At 37.7% G+C, this 25,370-nt stretch overlaps 1 protein-coding gene, 1 long non-coding RNA gene and 1 other non-coding gene across 3 annotated transcripts in view; 1 reads left to right on the top strand and 2 right to left on the bottom strand.

The window, feature by feature from the left end:
* Window positions 1-2,576: 2,576 nt before the first annotated feature.
* LOC122981689 lies at window positions 2,577-15,775 on the bottom strand. Its single transcript, XR_006403293.1, has 4 exons — window positions 15,195-15,775; window positions 13,339-13,369; window positions 5,491-5,628; window positions 2,577-4,953 (listed from the first exon to the last, which is right to left on the bottom strand). It is a non-coding gene; the product is annotated as an uncharacterized LOC122981689 (long non-coding RNA).
* Window positions 15,670-15,741, top strand: trnaq-uug. Its single transcript has one exon. It is a non-coding gene; the product is annotated as a tRNA-Gln (tRNA).
* Window positions 15,776-16,296: 521 nt separating the features above from the next.
* The window catches only part of calcrl2 (calcitonin receptor-like 2), a 34,771-nt gene continuing 25,697 nt past the window's right edge, over window positions 16,297-25,370 (bottom strand). Inside the window, exons 6-13 of the mRNA XM_044351880.1 lie at window positions 24,438-24,529; window positions 23,768-23,891; window positions 23,423-23,576; window positions 22,209-22,269; window positions 21,056-21,122; window positions 20,378-20,596; window positions 19,738-19,779; window positions 16,297-19,624 (exon numbers count right to left, since the gene is read on the bottom strand). Coding sequence (XP_044207815.1) covers window positions 19,328-19,624; window positions 19,738-19,779; window positions 20,378-20,596; window positions 21,056-21,122; window positions 22,209-22,269; window positions 23,423-23,576; window positions 23,768-23,891; window positions 24,438-24,529 — 1,056 coding nt within the window. The 3' untranslated portion in view covers window positions 16,297-19,327. The remainder of the gene's footprint in view (window positions 19,625-19,737; window positions 19,780-20,377; window positions 20,597-21,055; window positions 21,123-22,208; window positions 22,270-23,422; window positions 23,577-23,767; window positions 23,892-24,437; window positions 24,530-25,370) is intronic.

Below are 25,370 nucleotides of genomic sequence, written 5' to 3'. Positions count from 1 at the left end.
CTTTGTGTGTGGTGTGTGTGTATGTGCATGTGTGTGTGTGTGTTTAGATCTCATTTAAAAAAAAAAAAAAAAAGGAAAAACATAAACTGGCAACCCTGACCATACTGCCTCGGAGCCAGAGTTATACATAGAAAATTACACACTGGTGTGCCAACCCCTCCTGACTCAAGCCTGCAACAACAGGATACAAAGAGACACACAGACACTTATAGAAACAATTCTCCACACAGATGCATACATTAGACATAATATAGTACATGAAATGACAAAAACAAGATGCCTATTGATGCAATGTTCTCTCCTTATTTTGTCAATAAACAAACAGCACTTTGCCCTTTACATCCTGGCGTCATATTTACACCACCGATGAGGGTCTGCTGCTGCTGCTGCTGCTACGTAACCACCAAACTGTTACGCAATGCAAGCCGACCCGATTTTAATTTTTTAAACTCTGACTTTTAAAAAGCTGTGAGGTAAAAAAAGGAGAGGCAGTATTGTTGGAACTCTCTGGGCAAAGCAGTAAGCTTCCTGACATGCCGGGCATGGGAGAGGGCAAAAGGGAGATGTTTGTGTGTGCGTGTAAGTGTACTTGAGTGACAGGGAGGGCAGACAAGCTCAGTCAGTCTGTGAATACATGTTTAAAGTGATCTTTAAATGGACAAGTTTTAGTAAAAGCAATTGAGAGCTGAGGGGAAGTAAACAATAAGCTCGTGTGTAAAAGTTTGACTAATTTAGCTTACATTTGAAATGTGTGTTCTGACAATTTGACTGAGGAGAAAGAGTAGAAAAAGGACTGGTGAGGGCCCCCTAGACAGCACTGTAAGCTCCCTGACCTGCCTTGGGTAAATGTTTGACTAAGAGAGTCCCTGCTTGCTGTATTTGTTGCACGCTAGTGTGCAGAGGAGGCCTGAGAAGGGGAGGAGACACTGATGTCACCAAGAAATCAGACACTGGGATAAGCACGCACAGAATTTACCTAATCTGAACTTCTCAGAGATTCCTATGTTATTACTTTATGTATAGCCGCACATACTGCACATACATTTTTATTTAGTGGTGTGTACTTTTGTGGTTTCTTATTTACTGAATCATTCCCTTATGTACTTACTCACCAATTCACTGTACACTCACTCTTTTATGTGTTTATTTACTTACTTATGCACTTAATTTTTTGCTCACTTACTGTATGTACTTAACTACAGCAACTGTGTACTTATGTTTGCATTCACTTAATACTTACATTATGTAATTACTCGACTGCATACCGGACTCACCCTCTTTCATCAATTATGTGCTTCCTTTTGCTCGTCAGTTATGTATTTTCTATAATATTCACAGAATGCACTCCCTCATTTACTTATTACCAGTAAGTCTTAATCCTCTTGGCTACATACCCACTGATTCATGTGCTCAGAAAATAGAAAAGTTTGCAGTGTGTCCCTCTGTTATGTATATGTGTGCTAATTTCTAATTTATCATGGTTGAAAGAGATTAGGTTAGGTTATTTTGAACCTAATTCTTAAACTGTGCAATTATTACAAGTTTCTCCCAGTTAACAAGAGCATTTTAAAACTACAGTTGACAGTATCTTTGCTTTCCATTTCACTTTACAGGCTATAACAGGCAGAAGTAACTTGCTGTGGTTACTCTGGTTTGCTTTCAATGGGATGAGATTGACAGGAGGTGGTTCCTGAGTTAACCACTGAGAATGTTTGTTATTGGTTGAAAGATTTATTTTGGAGATGAAACTGGACACACGGTGAATCGGAAACTTCAGCTTGTTTTATTTACCCCTCCAGTCTTTTCTCAGCTTACAGTGTTCCCAAAAGTGTGGGCGGTGAATGGAGCTTTTTGGAAAATGTATGTTTAGTGCCAGATATTAGCGGCACGGTAAAAGGAAAGGGACACCTCTGCTGCACACAGAGTTGGGGTTAATTAAGGTTTCATTTTTGTTCTAATGTCCCAACAGAGTGGTACTTCAGCTGACCTCAGGAGCACTTGTCCTGATTTGACTTTCAAGTGTCACATCAGGACAAGCATGAAGCATGAGTGGAAGTAGGGTACAGGCATAATCTGGGTAAAAAAGACAGAGGCCTACAGTAGCTGAACAAAATTATATCCAAAATATACACAGTGAAAAAAAAAAGTGAAAAAATCATAAAATTATTAACAGAAGTCAGTCAGTGAGGCAGAATGCAATCGAAAATGTAGCCCTCATCTGAACTTAAAATAGCTCGGAAGGCACCTTAAATAGTCCTCATTTCTTATTCAGGTGCGCTTTGAAGTGTCTCTTGAGGTTAGTACTGTTCCCTCCAGCTATTTTATAACCATGCAGCTTCTCTCCCGAGATGACAACACACTCACTCCTTCTTTGGAATTATAAGTGAAGTGTGTCCAAATATCAGCCTTCCAAGTCACCATGCATTTTATCCCCCACCCTCTGATGTTAGCCAAGCTCTCAAAAATGTAGGGTGTGTAGCTCCAGCACTGCTGGTACTGCAGGTTCTACAGGGAAGAGGAAAATGTGGGCAGTGTCCAGTGACGAAGAGGCACAAATAAACATGATTGCTCGCATATAAACATCTTTTATGGTTTAATCGGCTGTCATCAACTCTTGTCTTTTACATAGATTGATTTTATACAGAATATAGTTAGTTGTTTGATTTTAGCCATGCTAGCAATGTGGCTCTAGAGATGGCAATGTTAGTCCACCACTTTGGTCCAGACTGAAATTTGTCAACAAATTGCCTTGAAATTTTGTAGACATTCATAGTCCCCAAAGGATGACTCCTACTAACTTTAAAGCCAGCAGCAATTCAGATTTTTTACTTATCCTGTAAAATATCTCAGCATCTACTTATTGGATGGTCATGAAATTTTGTAAAGCCTTTATTTGTTCTGAGTGGATGTATCCTAATGACTTTGATCATCCACTGACCTTAGCGTCATCAGGAGGTTAACATGTAGTTTTGTGTGAAATGTCTCAACAACTTCTGATTACCGTGAAATTTTATACAGACAATATCCCCTTAGGGATTAATTGTAACAGCTTAATGTCCCACCTAGCACAATCATCAGGTCAAATTTTTAATTTGTCCAATATGGTTTATGGCCCAATAGGCTACCTGCAAACCTAATTATATTCCCAGCTGCCTCAACTGTACTAATTAGTGCAAATTAGCATATGCTAGCATGCTAGCACGTTAACCTAGGAGAAGACCATGATAAATATTACCAGCTAAATATCTGCATGCTAGCATTGTCATTGTGAGTGTGTTACACTAACATGCTGACGTTAGCATTTTGTTTGTAGCACTGTGCTTAAGAAACGCCTCAAAGAACTGCTAGCATGACTGTCAACTCTTAAGTTGTTTATTGCCAAATTCCACTTTTCTCTCCTCATTATTGTCAACAATATTATGAAGACTTTAGTCATATTGAAAATTTTCATAATCTCAACATCTTCTTTGTCTTGGCAAACAGGTAAATGAAAAACATTTGTCACAGTTTTGACAATAAATCACCAAAATATGGACAGTTTATTACTCATGGCCCAACACAAGTCAAGAAACCCAATCTGCTACCCAGTGTATGTTCTCCTGTTGATCTGGATCAGTTCCTACATACTTATGTTGTTTTACCATGTGATCACTCCACCACAAAAAGGGTTCTGCTATGAGGCAACAAACCCAAAACGTCATTTTCATTTTTCAGCCCTATGGTGAACCCTTGTTATTAAGAGCACCGCAATGTACCATGTATATTATTGGTGTCTCCTCCTGCTGTGTCTTTCCTTGGCTGTACACAGTGGCCTGGTTGTGACTGTGACCTCACATGCTCCGATTGAATCCTGCAACCTGACTTCAACCTGGCAGAAAGGCAGGGACAGTGTTTATGTAACACACACAGCCTCAGATTAGCACCTTTGGACCCCTGCCCCCTTCTCAGCCCCACTCTTATAATCTTTCTTGATCTCAGTTTGACACCTCTCTCACTCTCTCTTATTCCGTGGGCAGGATGTGGTCACATGGTGACCCACATCTAATGATTATTTTTCACACCGACTCTCCACCTGCTGGTCACTCTCCTGTTTTCTTATCCCCTCTGATTCTCATGCTTTCTTACTGAAGACCAGGGGCCGCCCGTGGCATAGGCCACACAGGCGGTTGCCTAGAGCGCCAAATAAGGGAGGGGGCACCAAATGAGTGGGACTTGTTTTTCTTTTGTTTTTTTCTTACCAACAGGTGTGCTTGCTTCTTTACAGCTTTTGGAAACACACACTTGTTCTCCCTTCTTGATGTTTTTCCTCTCTTTTCCCCATTGACTTAAATGGGTTTTCATCTGGTTTGATTTTCAAAGCCTTACTGGTTGGTCAGTTTTCGCCTGACAGCCACCAAACTTCATGTGCTACCTCAGGCCATGCCATGTCGCCAAACACTTGATTGAATGGCACCTTGAAACCCCCTTGCCTTTTTGTCAGGAGGACTGGGAGGATTCTGTCTGGGCTGGAGGTACCATTGTTGCATGCTATTTTAGTGTGAATTCATTTTTGAAGTTCTAGGACCGGAGGAACTATTGTTGCACTTTTTGGGGGCTCCAATCTAAAATATCACCTAGGGCACCAACATAGTCAGGGCTGGCCCTGCTGAAGACCACACTCTATATGTGTCTTCATATACAGAACTGTATATGTGCAATCACGCACACACATACAACCACCCCCCTCTTTTTCCCTCAGTCCCCCTGGGCAGTGACTGGCCTTTTCCTTCAGTGTTTCCAGATATTCTCCTCTTCTCCTTGTTCTTTGTTGTTCCCTGCATCATCTCGCCCTCCTGCCTTTCTCTCCCTCCACAGTGTTTCACATGCAAAGTCTCTTCACAGCAATTCTGTCACATGTGATCTAGTCACTCAGTGTCCTTGCTTCATGCCTGCCTGGCTGTGGTGAGAGCCACCCTGTGTAAAGCAATAGAAAATAATCAATTGAGTTGTGGTTGAACAACACACCACTGCCCATGAATCCTATAAACTCTTATATATGATAATTAACATGATACTCAAAGATTAAGCTATTTACTTAATTTTGATCTTGTGGTGGTCATAACTACTGTCAATCCAGTTTGACTGAGACAATTTCATTACTGTTACCTTGAGTTATCAAACATTTTGTGTTTTTTGATTGCTGCATTGTTGCTTAAGAGTTTATCTTGGCTAAGTCTGACTGTCTGAACTTCAGTCACAGTTGGACACAGGCACGGTGTTCCCTGTTATAGACAACATTTAAAAAAAATCACTGACAGTTAAGAGGAAAAGTACTACAAGCACTACAAAATTGTAATGTGTTATCCTGAGAAGACTAATTATAAGCAATAATGGCCACTGCATTTCTACTCAGACATTGGTGCAATATCACTGAGGGGACTACAAGGACGTTTCAGCTACTAATCTAATAAAAACATGATAATGGAAATACAACATTTCACAAGAACTCACAATAAATAATCCTTTCATCACCGTGTTTAATTTGTCCCAGGACTGTCCTTGGTTCCTGCATGGCTGCTTGCTGTCACACTAGTGTCCTGTATCTCTGCTCTCTTTTGTTCCAACTGTCTCATCTTGTTACTTTTTCTGCTATAGACAATATATAGAATAGAAGGTTGCAGTGGTTTTTTAGAGTAGCATTATTAAGTGCTTAAAATTGGGGTCTGAAATTAACACCTGCCAGCACACAAAATAATGTTAGCAATTAGTAACCAAGTGTTGAATGAAACTCTAACATCTATATATATATTAACTTAATGTTAATGTTAACTTAATACATATCAGATCTGCAGTTACTGATCATGTAGCATATAAGAACCTGGCAAATTAGTTATATAAGTTAAAATTAAAAATAATAAATGCATTAGATTGTTTTGCAGGGTGCTCTTTGATTTAAAATTCAAAGGAAGCATATATAACGTTTGCTGAAATTATTATTTTTAGATAATGGCTCACTGAATATCCTTGCATTTCCCATGACTCTCTTGAGTCAGTCGATTAATGACATCGTCTTCAGGAACCATGAGTGGAGCAGGACCAAAAGTATGGATGTGCTTAGAGACAGATACTGTGCTCTAAGATGTCGCCCCATTCATTCCAGTGAAAGTTGGCACATACTGGGCACATATGCCAAAAAGCTTCTTCCATATTTTTGGGACTGTAGAGGAAGAATATTAGACTTCTTCTCTGGCTGAGCCAGCTGACAGCCGTACACATGCATGGCATAAAAATAATATACTATTCTGGCCTTTGAGTCTGTTTAATTTTAATTGTACCTGATTGCTTAAATTGAGAGAATACACAATAATTTTTGGCAGGTTGTGACACTCAGAAAATAATATTATGAATTGTCAACGGGAAAAATTCTTCTTGGGCCCCACAACATTCACGCAAATATCAATTTAATCACAACAATTACAGCCATGATTTTGCTCTGGATTTGGCTGCATAATGTGCAACAATAATGATATAATAAACTTAACAAATTATAGATTAATTCTTGTGTTTTAATGAATGTTGCAGTGGATACAATAACTCACACTGTGGTTTACTGAAAATAAATCCATCTTAGCTTGTGGAGATTTAGGCTTCAGGTTTACAATTTCAGCAGCCAGTGATCCAGAGTTAATATTAAATGCTGATCATGGTTATAAACAATGGCCTCTTTTTTCTTTATATTGAGTTAATGAACTGAAGTGAACAGATCATACATTATTAAAGAGTCCGATAAGAGAGAGAGGACAATATGCAACAAAGGTAGAAATCAGCATAATTGATGTCATTATGTAAGCTCTGTACATGTCTCCTGTAGCACATTATGCCACAGAGCACCTACAAGAGGAATTTAAAAAATACTGTGGGAAACTTTGAAAGATTTGTTATTTGATAGCAGACAGGGGAAAGGAACAGAAAATGAGGGCAGAGACCAGAAAGAAGATTTCAGTATCCATGTTCAGTGTCAAAGTATTTCTTTTACATTGTCTAATTTGTAATGTTTGACATCCAGGTGAAGCTCTGATACAAAATATTGTCCCATAGTAAATATGAAATGCGTAAATACCTGCAAGTCCCACAGCAAAATGCTCTCCACTATCATTCATGAAAAGCATTGTGTATGTAACTATATGCAATAATCCATAAGGTTAGTTTTATGAACTGTTATTTTATAACATCTGTATAAATACAGTCATTGTAGTATGCCATAATATAAGTCATTAAATTAATTACAATAAATTGTAACCACATGTACTTATACAAAATAATTGAATTAGATTTATAAGTGTAATACACACATAATTTATAAACATTAAATTCTAACCATATGTAAAGAATAATAAATGTCCCTAACAAGGTGAGGTTTTTATGAGCTACCTGTTTTAAATTTAGTTTCAATCTCAGTCAGCCTGACTAAATTTAATCGGAGTCACATACTGTACCAGGCACAGAAACAGGCCTGTGACCTATTCTGGTACCCGAACAATATTTTAAGAAGACACGCAGTTCTGTAACAGACAGCTGCAAAACACATGGCTGTTTCATCCACCAAGTGAATATAAATAAATAAATAACTATATATATAAAATTATATAACTATATAACTATATATAACTATATATAACTATATATATATGTATATATATATATATGCCTGGAGCAGTGTTTTCATTTGTTGTGGCCTTAATTTCTTAGGTGCCCTATTTTTGCAGCATTAAATTAGGTGCTAAAAAGCCAGGAAACAAAAGTTAGTGAGAGAAAGAGCTCACATGAGAAGAGTAATGACCCAAGGACAGAGAACATATTTGAATCCAACAGTGTTTTTTAAAAAATATGCTTTTATGGCTTTTTGTCATTTCTCTTACTCCATTAAAAGCTGATATTCTGCAGAGAAAATTTTACAATTGACTGAGTACATTGTTGGGAAAGTGAACATTTTGTGTTGGGGGACACAGACAATTTAACACCAACTTTTGATTGAATATCATTAAATGAATACACTCAAATCAGTGTCTGTCCTGCTAGTTTTTTGTTAGTTTTGTGTGTTGACATTTTACAGATGCAAGACTTTTATCCACCAGCATCATTATGCATCCTCACACTCCAGGAGCCACTTACCAATGGGAGGCTCGCTCCAAAAAGAGCACTATTCAAACACCATGCAACACAAACACTGCTCATTCATTCCTGCGGAGCAGAAAGAGCTCTAAATCTGTCTGAAGCTGTGTTTTTGCTCCCAGACTCCCTCCAGGTGGGACGCCTCTGATAAAACCCACAGACTGCATACTGTACCGAGGAGAACTCCCACAGACAGGCTTATACTGTAAGCAAAAACTGAGTGTGTGTGTGTGTGTGTGTGTGTGTCTGGGTATGAAGAGGGAACAGCAAGACTGTCTGACAAATAAATCAGAGACATAAGAGAAAGCAACTAAGGCAAAAAAAACAAAAAAACATAATCAAATTAAAGATAATTCAAGAAATTCTCACAACTGGAAGAAGTGGATCTACAGTTAAGTAGATAATGTCGATTTTACCATTGTTGTAAGGTATACCACAATACATGATGAGTGCAGGGTTTGGTCACATGGGAGATGGTTACAAAAAGGACAGCACAGATGAGATTAGTGATGGATATCACAGCGGTTAACTTGTGAACAGATGACAATTGTTTCAGAAAGCCACCATGACCTTCTGGGAAAGGGAAGCCAATCAATGTTGCCTTTCCCTCCCTTGTAGCCACACCATCACCAGTGTATACTACTGTAAATACTATTGCCTGCTGATTTCAACAGTGAGGCTGTGGTGTGTTGAGGTACATTACACTTTTTTCAGATTTCATCTATGAAAATAACCAACTGGACTTAAAAAATGAAGAAAACCTGCAGACCAGTTGGCATCAAGGGCACGGACAGAGAGTCCAGATATTAAGCGTTATTCCCAACTTTACTGTACTATATCACATTTCAAGTTAAACTCAATGGGTGAAGATAAAGATCCATAGTATTTAAAGGGAGTTAAAATATCTATCTGGCTACAAGCCTTATGGCAATACTGCTGCTATTGCATTGGCTGAAGCTTGACGCACAATGGACACAAAGACAGAATACTTCATGATCCCCTCCCGACATGTATTAAGACATGTAAAATACTTTGCTTGGAACAATAATGATGTGTGTCTCTTATGTTTTTTTCACAAGAAAAGTATAATTACCACATTAAAATCCTTAAAATGTCCTTCTCCCTCATTAAAAAGTCCAGAATCTATGAATATGCAAATATTTTTCATTTCAGAAGTTGAACTGCAAGACACAAGATGTCTCCTACTTCACTGTAAAGTTTCATTCTCAGTGTATACTGGAGGCTTCAAGTTTCCACATCACACTCGTGTAACTTGAATATTGGACCACGATTGGCTCCAAATTAGTCATGATATCACAAATCAGCCTTCAGTCATAATGTCACAAATCATGCTCATAGGCCTGCCCCTTAAAATCTGATTTTCAGTGACCACAGATAAACTTTCCACTTTCAGCAGATGAATGTGAAAACAAACTCTGCACGTACATCATTCTGCACAGTGAGGCTCAAACATCCAACTGTAGGAACAAGCAGAAAAACATATTTTTGAGTGGAAAGGGACTTTAAAGGAACAGTTGAATATTGTGGGAAATATGCTTATTCACTTTCCTGCCAAGAATTAATGAGAAGATTGTTACCACTCTCATGTCTGTATGCTAAACATGAAGCTAGAGCCAGCAGATGATTAGCTTCAGTAAGCATAAAGACAAAGCTAAAGAAAGCTCCTGCACGTACCTCCCTGTAAAACCACAAATTGCTGTTTTACATTTTGGTTTCTGTGCAGATTAAATAAACTAGATCAAATGTGTTAATAAGTGAGCTTCAGGTGGTGGTAGTCAGTTTTTGTTGTCTTTGGACAGACTAGCTGTTTCAAGTCTTTATGCTATACTTTAACTTCAGTGATGAAGTTTTATATCTTGAATTTTACATCTGCTTGACGGCTGAGAGTTTAACAATACATAAAAACCACTAATTATTTTTGGCCAACCTAAAACCAAAATGATGCAGGTCCCTTCACTACTAAACTACGCAGAATCACTGGATCACTTCACCTGAAGAAACTCCTCTCTCAAAACGTGAAAGTTCATTCTTAACCTTGGGAATAGTAGCTTGACAAAATAATGTTAATCTTGAGTCATGATCTAATAAATCTTTCCAAACATTTACAATGATTTCTATTTTACTAGTTCCAGTTGTAATAATTTGGGTCCCAACATCTCAAAACTGTCTCAGAGGCTTCTACCCTTGTCTTGTCTTGTCTGATTGGCTTAGAAAGTCTTGGGCTGTAATCCATGCCAGGTTAGGAAAGGTCAGAAGAACATTACGTGTTAATCGTCTCGTTTTAGCACTTTAAGACTTCCTTGTGGCCACACACTTCACTGCAAGTCTGTGGTGACTAAAAGCCCCTGATTAATGTCAGGATTTCAACCAAGATTAAAGATTTTCTATTTTTATTCCCCCAAAATTACAAGAAGTCAGTGTTTCCTGTTGGGGTGGAAAAGTATCTGGAGCAGCATTTAGACCATCATGAGACATTAAATTTCCACTGAAACACACAGTAATGAGGTTTCTTTGAGGTTGGCTGCTCCTTAAGGCAGGGTGTGTGACCCCCTGCAACCATTCAAAGGGAGGAAAACTCTCAGATACTCTACTGCCTTTAAATAAATAATTAATCCAAAAAAAAAAAAAAAAAATCCTTCATCTATAAACAGAGTCTACTCAAAACCCGTCTCATTGTAGATTTTACACACATTAGCTGTACCAAGGTGGAAACCTCTGTCATATCATTAGTGGATGAGATGACTGTGAACCAACATCTAATATCTATTACCAGGCCAGAATCATACCCAACACATCATGGAACCAACGCATAATCTTAAATTTACATTTTAAGCCTAGAGGTATGGCAATTTTGTTCTGCCGGTTGTCACTCTTTGGTTCAGGCTAAAATATTTCAACTATTAGATGGATTGTCATGATTTTTTCTACAGATATTCATGGTCTGCAGAAAATCCTACAGACTTTGGTGATCACCTGACCTTTCCTGTAGTGCAACCAGATGGCCAAAGTTTTCACTAGTTCAGTGAAATATCCCTACATCTACTGATATTTCTTTCCAATAATTTAGTTAATGACAAATACCTGCAAAACTACTGATATTCCCATCGGCCTAAGCTACTTAGTTACTGTGATTAGTATTGTATTAGTAAACTTAATGCCAACATGATAACTTTCCAAGGATATAAAATCTTGTGTCATAGTATTATAAGCCTTCAGACTCGTGAATCATTGTTTTGAGGCAAGGCTGTTTTCAGTCTGACTGCTTGCTTTGTATTGTTTCATGGAAACTATACTTGCAATAACATTGGAAATCTTAAAGAATTTTGTAACTGTGTGTAACATCATGATAAACGTAATGGTTGTAGCCCAAACAACACACATCTGAAGCCATGATCAACTAATTGATAGAATAAAGTAATGAGAGAGAAAACCGAGATAGTCAAAGTGATTAATCATGTTGTTTGATGCAAAATATTATTAGCATCAAACAACATGATTACTGTTTCTACCCACTGACATTGTAGCAAAACTGTTGGAATAAAGTTTATTGTAACACTGATTAACGCTGGTAAATCAACTACCATTCGGACAATCGAGTAGCTGAAAAACCTCATGGGGTCTTAAATATAAACCAGTTTCAGTGAACATAATTTCAGGAATCCAGAAAATGGGCTGAAAGGATCACCATAATACATTTAACAAGCCTTTAAAACCATTTATGGTTGTCACATCTTATCATATATTTACTATGGAAAATCACATTACTTTTGTTGCCTTCCTCCATTCCTTTTTTTACTGTAATTGTCTCAAGCAATACTGATGAGGCTGATGCTATTATCTTAATGTTCCAGTCTAGGATTAAAAGGATATTGAAAATGACTGGCATGACTTTTTAGGCATGATTTCAAGCTCTAGCTGCTGCACATAAGCCTGAAATGCTGATGCTCAGTCTCTATTAAACCAAAGAGAGAAAAGGGTTCTTATACATTGCGTATGTCTTTGGATTGCTATTTTATCTTATAGTTGTTTTATTAACACTATATGCTTCATTCAATGTTACACTGTTAATACTGTAACTTTTCAGTTTTCTGCTGCTGTTATTTTATACTGTATACAGTATGTTCTAAACTCACCCACTTTTATATTATTTACACTCAAGTAATTTTACTAAATATGTTCTAATGTGATAACTGTCAGTTATCATCTTGATTCATTTTATTCTTTGCTGTAGATATTATTTGCTGCTGCAACAAATATCTGCACAAGAATGTGTCATCCCATCTAATCCAAAGTAATCTGGTGATCAAATCTGTAGATATCAATAAAGTTACTATTATTATTTTTAAAAAGGTAACCTGACTTATTTGTAACTGATTCCTTTGGCTCTCCTCCTAAAATGTTTCAAGTCAACATAATCTGAAACTGGACTAAAGGGAAATCCACTGACTCCCTGTGACCCATTGACCCGCAGGATTCTTGAGTCTTAGTCTGTGAGGTTTGAGACAGTGTAGCAGCGACCCTGAGCCAATACAGAAATGCCTCACCACTTGATTGACCGAAAACCTGCGGACCAGTGGGCGTAAAGGGTGCGGACAGAGACTCCAGATATTAAGTGTTATCCCCAACTTTATTGCACTATATCACATTTCAAGTTAAACTCAACAGGTGAAGCCAAAGATCCACAGTACTTCAAGGGAGTTTGTACCAAATTATCTATCTGGCTACAGGCCTATCTATGATATGTGATGCAGAAAAATAAATGCCATATACAGTTTCACATATAGTGAGTATCAAGTGTATTGCAAATGAAGAAGAATGTGAACAGAAAACCAGATGGATTTACTGAATATAAAATGAAATAAGGGATCAAGTGATAATAAGACATTATTAATTTTCTTTTGTATCCTAATGTGGCATGCAACACAATCTTATCTGGGGTCTGGTTGTTAATCAACTCCTATTAGGCAAAAATTGAGATTATCACTAAAATAGGATTTAGCCCAAATTAGACAGACTGGGATTACAGGAGGGGGGTGGGGGTGGGGGTGTGGGGGGCAGAGGGGGCAAGGGGGGTTAGACCGATTTACTCCTGTGTGTGGATGTGTGACTGAGTCTGTACAGCATGCATGATGTGTATCTATAGGTTATATTCACACTTGTACTCACCAATTTTGCCCTCTTTGAAGCCTCACACGATCTGTCAGGGACACGGAATGTTGGGAATCAGGTTATTAAAGTAAGAAAATGTTTCATCTATTTTATCTATCAAGTCTGGCTGCCATAGCCTGCTGCTACAAGGCCATATTCAAATTTCAACACTGTTCTTAGAGACTGTAATTGCTTTCCTTGTGGCCTTTCATAATTCTATCCGAGCCATATGTTAATACACTTTTACTATATATATATATATATATATATATATATGTATAGACTTGTAGTGACTTGAATCATTTTATATCTTTTATTGCAGGTAAAATGATTTGCTGTTGGCATGTTTTTAAAGGGGATTGATTGTTTTGGATCATTGTGTGAAATTGTAAATCACATAGGTGTTCTCTCTCATGCTGGGAGACTGAAAACAAATAGCCTAGTCATACAATACATTTCTTTGTGTGGTTGACTTATACTTCCAGCATATGGGGTATAGGTTAACCCAACAGTGACATTCTGTAAAATCAGACAGCCTTACATCTCCCTGGATTGATTTAAGTCACATTCCTGCATCCAAAGTCTAGCAACACATTGATTTACCACCAGTCCTTAGATAGTCAAATGTGTGTGTTTGTGTGTGTGTGAGTGGTCTGTCACAGGCTACTTTTGGGGACAAATTTCAGACTTAAGACCAGTTAATTGGGGACTGCTTGTCCAATATGGGACAAAAACCGTGTCCCCAATTTGGAAAAAGCTAATTTTTGGGTCAGTGGTTAAAGTTAGGGTTACGGTTAGGCAAGCAGTGGTTATGGTCAGGGTTGGGGTAAGTCTCCAGGAAATTAATGTAAGTCTATGTAATGCCCCCAGAAGTGACCATGATCTGTTATGTGTGTGTGTGTGTGTGTGTGTGTGTGTGTGTGTGTGTACTGGTCTTTAATGGGGCTAAAGGAGCGCTAGGCCAAGTGGGAGTGGTCTGCTCACGTGTTAGGGATTGTGATGACAGAGCTGAGTGTGTGTCCATAAAGCTGTTAGTATAGACTAAGCTGTGGTACATCAGGTTAACGTATCCTCACAGCACCTCTCTGTTAAGCTATGGGTGGATGGAGCTGTATGGAGCAGGCTTACAGCCATAAAGACAGAAAGAGAGAGAGGCTGAGCCACCGCACTCTGTAATTATCCACATCTGCACAGCAGGGGCAAAAACAATCACACTTCTTTGCCTGTAACGCAGAAATTCAGCGACTGTGGTAATCTGAATGTATTGTGGAATAAATCGGATAAAACTTTAACCATCCCCATAAAGGAAAAAATGTGGCATAAATAACAGCGGAGCCATATAGAGGTAATCAACATTTGTGAGCGTATAGACATAGTCTGAGTAAAATATAAGAACATGTAATTGTACCTTGAGATACATCAGGACAGGAAACATGACACTGTCATTGACTTCACTATACAACCCAAATAAAGTGCATTAGTTTTGTTGAAATTATAAAAAGACACAACACCGATAGACAGATACATACAAACACACGCATACATACATACATTGATCCTCTGCTGCCCCCACGTGGCCATGGCCTGATCCACAGTGGGTAAAATTATGACATAATGTAGACAGAGATATAATACGCTTTCTTCTGTCTGTCTCCCGTTCTTATTCCTCTACATTTCTTCTTCTCTATTTTTATTGACCCTTTTACTTTATTTTAGTTTTAACTTACTTGACTATTATTATTGTTATCTTTGTTAAGGTTACAGTGTTAGTTGTTCAGATTCAAGAATATAAGTGTAAATACAAGAGCAAAGATGAGGTATTTCCCTCCATAATATATTTCTCTTCTGCTTTTTTGAACTTGTAAAATACTTACAAGCATAAAGATGCAAGTGTAGCATAAAGAAGCAAGTGGTCCAAACCACATCAGGTCACCGGGGCGTTCCGTCGTTGTGCTCGAAAAACGTGGCGTTTCGGCGATTAAGTACCGGATACATTAACATACATTACCCTCAACAGAGAGCTAATTTAAGCTTCGGTATCTATGAGCTAGGTAGGAATTAGTTAAAGACGGTTTTATGCCTACAGACTCAACAACACACCCAACGAGCTAATAACAGGTTTACGGAGACTAACCGTTGCACATATTAGCTAAAGCCGGCTAACGTCATTGTCAGTGTTTTGTAACGGTAACTGTGTCGTTGAACTACAGCTCAAGAAATCGGAAATTATAGCGGTTTACAATTTTATGATGTAGACAATTGCCGTACACAATTTTATAACGCTGACAAAAGCTAGCTCAGGATTTTTTAAGCTTTATAGATAAACAAGCCAACATGGCGGTACCATCTGGTCCCATGGTGTAATGGTTAGCACTCTGGACTTTGAATCCAGCGATCCGAGTTCAAATCTCGGTGGGACCTCATCCTTTTCCTCCATGTGAAATAGTGTAGCAGCAGCGTACTGTGCAGGTTTGCATGTGCATACGAACAGCAATCGCTAATACAAAGCGACGGCACAGTGGTAGAGTTTATTTATTTGTGCCTCGCCAAACAGTTTTCTTCACATGTTGCCCAAATGTCTTCTGGTTTAAAAAGGAGTTCCTTAAATAATTCCAATATACCTTTAATAGATTTCATAGCAGGCAGTTTGACAAGCCAAGGCAGGAAAGCAGGTGAAATGAACAACATTAATGATGGCTGAATTCCATGTAGTTTTTCCAAATTCAGGACCCTGAAAAAGCTTTAGGAAGCCCCTGCCCTTTCTGGTCCCATAAGTACTGTATGTAGAAGTAGCAATAACACAATGTAAAAACTCCAGTAGAACCCTATATTACTGTTGGTTAGTTTGGTAAATTGATCTAAACTGAATGATGAAAATCTATCTGCAAAGTAACTAGTAATACTAATAATAATCATACTGTGGCACAGATTAAATACATTTCTGTCTGAAATACAACTCACACTGAACATCACAGGTTTATTTCAAACAACTTTATTTCCACTCGTGGATGGCAGTCATTATTAAAAATATATATACAGTAATATGCTTGAATTGAACATTTCTTTTGATGTTTTATTGGAATGTTTCTCAGATTTCTTTACAAATATGTCCATGACAGCTGTTTTCTCTACTGGGCAGCATTGGCACAAGTGTACAGGGGTCAGGTCCCTGTGCAGAATCAGTTGAGAACCACGGCTCTTTAACAGAGTCTTCTCACATTCTGTGTTTTCTCACCTCTTTTGTGTTTTATTCCCCATGCATCAGTGTAGCCTGTATGCACACTGGAACACTTGTATTACCAGTATGTTGTGTGTGGGTGCATCCTTGAAGGACACATATTTGCTACCAGCTCACTTTCAAACAGAAGACTTGCTCAGTATTCCAATGGAAACTTGAAAAGGTGCTGGCACTAAAGCATGCCAGTGTGCATACAGCACGTTACATAAGCAATGGAAAATACGTTCAATAATTTCTCCATAGAGTGGCAGTAAATTATATTTGTGCATTTGAAAAAAAAAAACAACATATTGCAACAATAATACAGTCCATTAGAAATAATATTTTAGAATTTTAACATCCACAATAATAACAACACAGAACATTAAGAAGCATTAGGAACACTATTATAATAAAGACATGCCAGTTCTTACAACTGTCTCCTTCCCATGCTGACTGAAGTTAGAAAGAGATAGAAAAAAATATTTATTTCAGACCATTTATACACTAACGTGGCACAGGCTTGTTCTGTCCTATACTGTATTTGTCACAGAAACATTTCACAATGGAATTCTAAATGGGTCTCCCCTATATTTTCATCCTCAGTTTTCAGTTTATCAGAGCTTCATATTAGATTAAGATTTCCTGTCATATTGCAATAAAATTAATGTCATAAAAGCAATAATGGTGGTAAATTGCACCAGGAGAAGAAAAAACATGAGCAACATATTCTCACAATTTAACTCCAAGAAGTAAATCAGCTGGACTTAGAGGAAGCTCAAAAGTAGAAGCAGACTCCTTCAAATGCATGTTTAGCTTTTATGTAGCCAGGATGTTATACATTATGGAGATATGTCATTATTACATACAAATCGCCACTGTTTTATCTCCTATTCAGCTGACTGAACTGCTCTCATGGACCATAAAAGTCAAAAGCCCTTTGCCCTCATACTACATGAGGTCTGTTAATATGTCATAAAAGTAAACTTATAACTAAAGGTGTGTAGCAAACACAGTGACCATAAACTTTAATAAAGTTTATCTTTACTATTATAATGTGGGGATAATGTGTTTCTTTTGTTCAGTGAACTTAACATTAACATTATTAACATTAACAAAATTGAAATATAAATTCTGTTTTCAACATTACTGCCCTATAAAGGCATCTACAGAAACAGTAAAGTTTACAAAAACAATTTAAAGTTTTCAAGTTGGCTGGAAAACGGTGTTACAAAAGAATGTGGCCTTTTTAGGATTGGTTTTACTTTAAAAGAAATCATACAACCTATATAAAACCTAAAAGTCTTTTTTGAATATACCTCACAAATTCATGGGGACAATGTAGGAACCTATAAAAAATGATTCCTTCTTGTTAGTTGTCCATTTTAACTACTTTATTCAAGAAAATTAACCTTATTTTTTATTATTTAGTCCATAGTTCTCATACAATAATAATTGTATCTCTGTTTTAGTAGGCGTCTGTCTCTCCATCTACTATGTATATTTATATTGAAACCAATATGGTGAATTGATTTACAGTTTAACACATTTAAACATGTCATTTAAAGGTAACTTAACCTCACTTAATCATATGAATTCCACTTGAGTTGAAAGATAAGATGACAGCTACTGTCCATAGCAGGACTTTAGCTGGAGTTTTGTTTGTTTGTTTGTTTGTTTTTTACATCAAAACTGGATTCAGCTACCTCCTCATTTAGTTATATGGAATGACAAACTATATTACCAGATGTGAAGTCATTAAAATTGACCATTTTTAATTACCGATAACAGCTTGGAAAAATAAATTAAGTAAATTTACTTTCAGCATAGTTAACCCTCGTCATGGCTTGCTCACCAGCTAGCTTTAACTTGATGTAGTGTAATGTAAGGGTGAGCCCACAGATGACCAAACCTGAGTGTAGTTACAGCAATTTGTTGTTGTTTTTGTTTGTGAGCTAAGTTTGTGAGTCTCCAGAAGTCCTATTCTGGTCACATAATTTTCACCCAATATGTAGTTACTTTGCCTTTGCAGGGCAGATTAGTACAAAATCAAACCTTTCCTCTGACTGAGAGTAAATACTATTTCTGTTACATGTCATCAGGAAATCTGAAGTGAATGGGAACCATGATTGTGTCACTTTTGTGGTGTCTCATCCTGCAAACGCAATGATTCTCTCGGTGTGGTTTTCATTCTCGGGAAAAACAGCATAAATGGGGAAGCTGGCTTTCCAGGGGCCAGTGATGATTGTATGATCTTTCTTAGATAAAAGCATGTAAAAGAACATGTGTGATCACATCAGTAGGCTATGACATTCATTGGTCACAGTGGTGCTCAGGTAAAGCATTCATAAGGCAGATTACACAAACACACACCTCTGCCTCTGGGATATCAAAATGGCAGGTTTGAGATTTGCACCTCGCTCTATACTTACAGGAAATACATGATTAAAAACTAGGAAAACAAACAATAACTGAAATACATAAGTGGACTTAATTCCAGCAACAGAACACATGTACACAAAATCCATTATTATACTAGGATTACAGAATGACACCATGATATAAATGATATTTCTCTCATCGGTTCATATGAGTCCATAAAGTGGAGCTGTTGCTGTAAAATGTGTGTGAACATCATAGGTTTTTTAAGTGCTCTTCAGAAATTTTATACGCTTCCCAATCAGTGAAACTTTATTGAATTCACCTGTAATCTCTCTTTAGACATCTGTGTCTGTGTGTAAGTGAGTGTGTGCGTGTGTGTTCGGCACCACAAGCATCACCTCGCTGCTCTCAGATGTAAGTGGTCTCCGACTTGTTCAGTATGTCCACCTCCCCGTTGGTGCATGTCTTGCTGTTCTTTTGCTGCCTGTTGGCGTCTTGCTGCGCATTGGACAGGAAGTGGCTGTTATCCTCTTGTTCAAAAGGCGCACCGGGTTGCTCTAAGCTGATGGTGGCGCGGCTAGTTTCGGTAATGGAGGAGTTGGTGTGGTAGTTAAAGTGGTTGTTAGCGATGGGTGTTTCTCCCCAGCCAGTCTTACCCCAGGCAGACTTCCACTGAGCCCATTTCCTCTGCAATGCTGTTTGGGCCTGGATAACAACAAAGATAGAGTTTACATTATCTTGGTTATGATAAATGACCTAACAGAAGTTAGTTTTCTAGCAGTTGATAGTATCTTTGAAATATTACATCTTTAACGTACCTCAGCATTGCAGAAACAGAATATAATTGCCACCAGGAGTCCCTGCAAAGTAATAGGTCATAGATTTAATATTCATACAGAAATAGATATCAGTCAGTGAAATCCTCATGTAAACAATAAATGCAAGTTAAACGGTAAAATCTCTCAGTTTTTAGTTTAAAACTGTGACAAGTGAGATATGGCTTCTTTCTCTCTAGTTGCTGTGAATTTGAAACTGGCTATCACAAGAAACCTGTTTTACTAACACTAATAGCAGCAGGAGCAGCCGAATGTCTAATTTCCAAAAGTAAGAGTGCAAATAACACTTCATTATTCAAATTCAAGAGCAGAGAGTGGCTCTATCAAACACTGGAGTGCTCTTTAGTTTGATGCTGTTGCTTAATGAACATGGAAGGAGTTTAATTATACTTAATACCAGAGAAAGCCTTTATGCAAAACACCAGGTCTGACCAGAAAATTGAATATCTTACTAACTGAGATATATTCATGATGAAAACTTGCAGATTATTGGCGTATAATTAGTTATAGTTAACCACAGGATTTTCTTTAATACAGCCATGATTTGAATGAGCAGCATCAACCCTTTGTTCAAACTTTAACGCAAGTTTTTTTTTGTTGTTGTTGTTGTTGTTGACTGTACCTGGAAGTGGCAGAGGATATGTATAAAGAAATCATAGATGACCCGGCTGATACGTCCCTCCGGCCTCCAGGGGAGAAGGATGAACTGGACTCCCAGCAGAGGTATGAGGATGAGGGTGGCTCTTACTGCCTTCATGTAGGCGGTGGACTCAGCACAGTGGGTGTCCTTCAGCTTGGTGATCAGAACCCGGACGATGTTCAGGAGAAAGAAAAGGTTCACCTGGATAGATTGAGGGTGGGTGAGTGAAATAGAGGAACAATTTTAATTTTACTGCATATATTTGACTTGAGTTGATGGGAAGGCAAATCTTTGCACAGTGTACCTTAATTCTTAAGAATTACAGGGACAGGCCTCATGGTGGCACTATAACTATACCTTAAAATAAGGTTGTGTTTACTATAGTCACTATAATACTGTAGTTTGTCTCCTATTTCTTCTTTTCCTATTCCTCAGTATGTCAGTTAAAAGGAAAAATCACTGTTTTTCATCACAAAAGATCTACGTTGCCACTGTGTTTCACCATTACAAATCAAATAAAAACACCTGAATTAAGGGTCCAAATGTTTAACTTCTTTTACATCTCAGTGGGATAATAATATCAGAACTGTTTGGTATATATATATATGTATATGTGTATTTATACATAATGTATACAGTATACTTTTATTAATTACTCACTAGCAGTGCAGCGTGAATGGGCCCATGAATGATGTAGAGCAGGTAAGTGTGTGCGCTGATCCAACACCTGAGACAAACACACAGAGGGAGAAAAACTGAAATTCCTGACACCATTCCTGTGAGTCTTTTACATACGCAGTGACATAAAAAGCCTGAGGGCTTAGTGAAAACCTGAATAATTCATCGTTTGTACTACACTCTGCAAACAAAGAGCTTATGCAAAGTCCCCTTGATGTGGCAAATCAATGCCTTTCAATTCCTCTCTGAAGTCTGAAAGTGATCAAACAGAGAAGAAGAAGGTCACAGGAAGGAGAGAGCATGAGAAACTCCACCCTGAGGTTATGTTACAGGAGGCATTCTTGGGACTTGGGCCTCACAGAAGAAGTACAGCAAACATGTAGATGTAAATTATGTTGATGACATCTTGGACTAGCTGTGCGCCACCAGTTTAGTTCATATATTATCTATTTATATTATATATTATCTTGAAAACAATAATCTAAGAAAGTTTGTTCCTCGCGTAATTCAGTCAGACATTTACAGGTTTCAACAGATTTTGCGGAAAAGAATCTGTTGTTTGAGGGAGCTCTCAAAGACTCTGAGCAGCAACGAAGATTCTGCTGGGAGAACTGAGCCTCCTTAATAAACATACATGAACATAAATGTAAGGCAATCAGCAACACCGAAAATGCCACATAAGGAGGAGGTTGAGGTGGTGGAGGGAGGGAGGGAGTGGCATTGGCATGAGCGTAATATTGAAATATGAAATCCTGAAATACTTTCCACATTGACCTTTTTAAAGGTTTTAACTGTAACTTTACATGGTACTGTTTGTCTGCATTGTTCATTCAAACCCAATATGCATACTTGATTGCTCCCCTGCTGTTCTTTGAATATGTTCCTCCATCAATACACATTAGAAAAAAAGTATGTGTCATTTCCATTCAAATTAGTTTCATGATAATAGTCTGAATACTGTATTGATATCTGATCACGGACATATCAATGAACAGTTCTACTGCTGTTAAGTGGATAATCACCAATAAAATTAAATTATTGCCCAGATTAAAAAAAGAGAAAAGAAAAAAGGAAGGAAAAAAGAAGAAAAAGAAGAAATGAGTAAAAATTAAAAAAAGAAAACAAAACATCTTACTTGTCATTAAAGAAGAGCCCACGAGCCACAGCATACGTGATGGCAGGAACGATGGGAAAGCCTTACGATAGAGAGAGAAGACAGAAATATCAGAATAACAGCCCAAAGCTCCACAGTCATGGACAGACAGCGTGTCATTTGCGTGTCAAGTGACATTTGCATGTATGTTAAGGCTACATGCTGTTTAATGTGCTGAAGCTCAGCAGCTATTTAGCTATCTAGCTTGCTTACTGGTGTGCTTTTCCCCGGTGAAGTTGGACTCCAAAAGATCTGTTAAACATTTTAGGAAATACACTTATTCACTTTCTTGCTGAAAGTTAGATGAGAAGACCGATACCACTCTCCTGTATGTGTAGCAGGTCACTCGTTTCTTTTCTTCTTACTCTATGTAACTTACACAACAAGTGGCTGTATGCATTGTCAGTTTAAGAAAGCTGAAGTCACAAAGTTTTCAGCTACTGTATCAGCAGCAACAGCAGTTCTGAGTTCAAACTAAGGGTGACACATAGGACATGTATCGTGCTCATTTCAGCAAGGCTATTATATGTACAGATATAAAAAAGACCTGAGCTGTAGAGAGACATAAAAGAGTCCATGACTAATACATGAGAGCTGGTTGACTCTCCAGGCAGACCAACTGAAAGCCTGGATGACAGTTTCTCATGAAAAGCCCACTTATCTCGGCACAAGTACATCAAGACTCCAGGGTTACATTTTGTGTTGAAAAATGGTTGAATGTTCTCAGCGCAACAAAAATATTCAAGACTAAAATAAAGGCAATTGATAGTTCCATACATCCAGGTGTCAGCAATTTATTAGATAAAAATTATAACTTTAAAGACTAACATTACTAATAACCTTGAAAACCATGCCTGTTGAGGATAATTCAGTAACTCTTCACTTTGAAGTGGTGCTCATAGGCCATTACAAAGCATCGCAAGTGCATTGTACTGTAGCATCTTGCGAGCGAATAATCAGAGCGCTACCTACAAAATGCAACTATAAAGCAATCCCTTCATTTTCCTGATGATTATATCATAAGAAAAACTACCCTATTATCAACTATGTAATCTGCTTTTAGAATATCCTTGTACAATATGACATTGAAATGTTGCTGTAGACATTGTTTGAAGCCATCTTCCCAGTGCAATTATAGGCCTGAAAGGCACCGAAAAACACAAGAAATGTGGTTGGAAATGATCCTCCTGACTCACCCCATCCCAGGACGTAGTACCAGATGAGCTGCTGCTCGCCTACAAAGACAGCCACTATGATGAGCGTGTGGAGGTAAATGCCTTCACACAGCATCCAGAAGTAATTGGAAGTGAACGTATACTGAGTCAGCACAGCCAAAACCTTACAGCTCACCTGCCAGAAAGAAAATGGCAAGAATAATCATAAAATCATCATCCACCTACAATTTGAGCATAATGCACTAAACCATGGGTTATAATGCCTAATTTGCATACCGTTAAGCACAATTTTAATGTGGGGGAAATTATGCAAAAAAAAGTATAATTCATTATTATAATGAGATCAAATATAATCCAGTGACTCACAGGGTTGCTGGCAATTATGGCATGGTTATTGGCCATAGTGAGCGACATTATAGTAAGGATGGAGTTCAAGATGAAGGAGAAAAACATGTTCTTGTGGAGGGAGATTCTCTGGCAGCTAAGACTCCTGAAAGAGAAACACAGACATACAGAGGGAAAGGACGGTTGAGGTTACTTTATATTTTTAAAGGCTGATAGCAATACATTTGAACTAAAATTGCCAGTAGTTAATATTCTGCACAGCATTCAATATCAAGTTAAATTTGATCATACAGTTTTCCTGCCAAATAATCACTCAAATAAACTAGATTTACCATTTCCCTCACAAATACATTCATTAGATTTTTCACAGGATGGTAAAGCCTCTGAAACATTTTCATTATTAGACATTCAAACTCTTCACTGACCCCCAGTGTTGTATTGGTCTGTTGTACAGTTTATAAGGAACAATAGTATTCTTCATCATATTACTAGGAATTACACTGACCACGCCAGTTGTGATTATGACATAAAATGTCAACATTGTTGCCATATCTTGGTCTACATACAAGCAGCGTACACATGTTTCTAGGCCTTCATACACACACTGTTTCTCTAAAGGAAAAACAGAAAATTAAAAAATAGAGAATATATATGTACAAAGACTGAAGACAGAAGAAAAGTCATGACTCACTTGAAGCAGGAGAAGATGATCAGAGAGATGATCAGGGAGACAATAGACAGACCATGACCCACCATGGCTAAGTAGTAGAGACTGATGGCAAACTGCAGGGAAAGAACAATTGATTCATGATTAAAATAAATAAGTTCATAGGTTATTCAGGATAGTTATGAGTGTTATATCATCATCTTTTCATGTATTTAAGTTGCGAGCCAGCAGAGCAAAGCAGGTACAGTGCTTGCAAAGTCCCTATACAATATGTTATCAAAAGCACAGTCACCTCTTTGTAGCATAAAAGAGAACAAAGAAAACATCTGTGGAGGGAATATAACTCTTTTGGGGAAAACAGTAGAGAAAGTGTTTCCTGAGTGGCCATGACTTTAGATTCACTGAAGAAAATAATTATATTGTTGGCCAAATGTCACCGCAAATAACTTCATGGAACAATGTCCAAGGACTCAGACAGTCTTTACACTCCAGAAATATCTGTGTGCGGAGCTGTGAGCTTTGCCATCCTCCAAATCCTAAATTACCTGCATTTAGATTTAGACTTTTTGATACACCTCTAATGAAATTAAAATGATTAATCAAACATCAAAAACTGGTTATGATATAAAGCTGGTGCAGTAATCCCTGTATCTGCTTCAACATTTCAGAGAAGTTTTAGGAATTTTCCTAACAGTAAGTGTGGCATCTCCAAATTTGATCAAGAAAAAAAAAACAAGCAACCACATGTAACAAGAATGAATGAGAAATATGTTATGAATTTAAAAGTAAATACTGCATACATGTTTGACACGAGACCACAAGAACGTAAAACAGCAAAGTAGCAGCGTTGACAATGCCCCAGTACAGGTGAATCAGGGCTTGTAAATTAAATTCACATGGATTTCAAATGTTTCTTTTGCTAACCTCTGATCCTTCCTGGTCAGAGTTTTGATGGTT

Source organism: Thunnus albacares, chromosome 5 (genome assembly GCF_914725855.1).
Source record: "Thunnus albacares chromosome 5, fThuAlb1.1, whole genome shotgun sequence".
Lineage (NCBI taxonomy): Eukaryota > Metazoa > Chordata > Actinopteri > Scombriformes > Scombridae > Thunnus > Thunnus albacares.
This window is presented reverse-complemented; position numbering and strand designations above follow the sequence as displayed.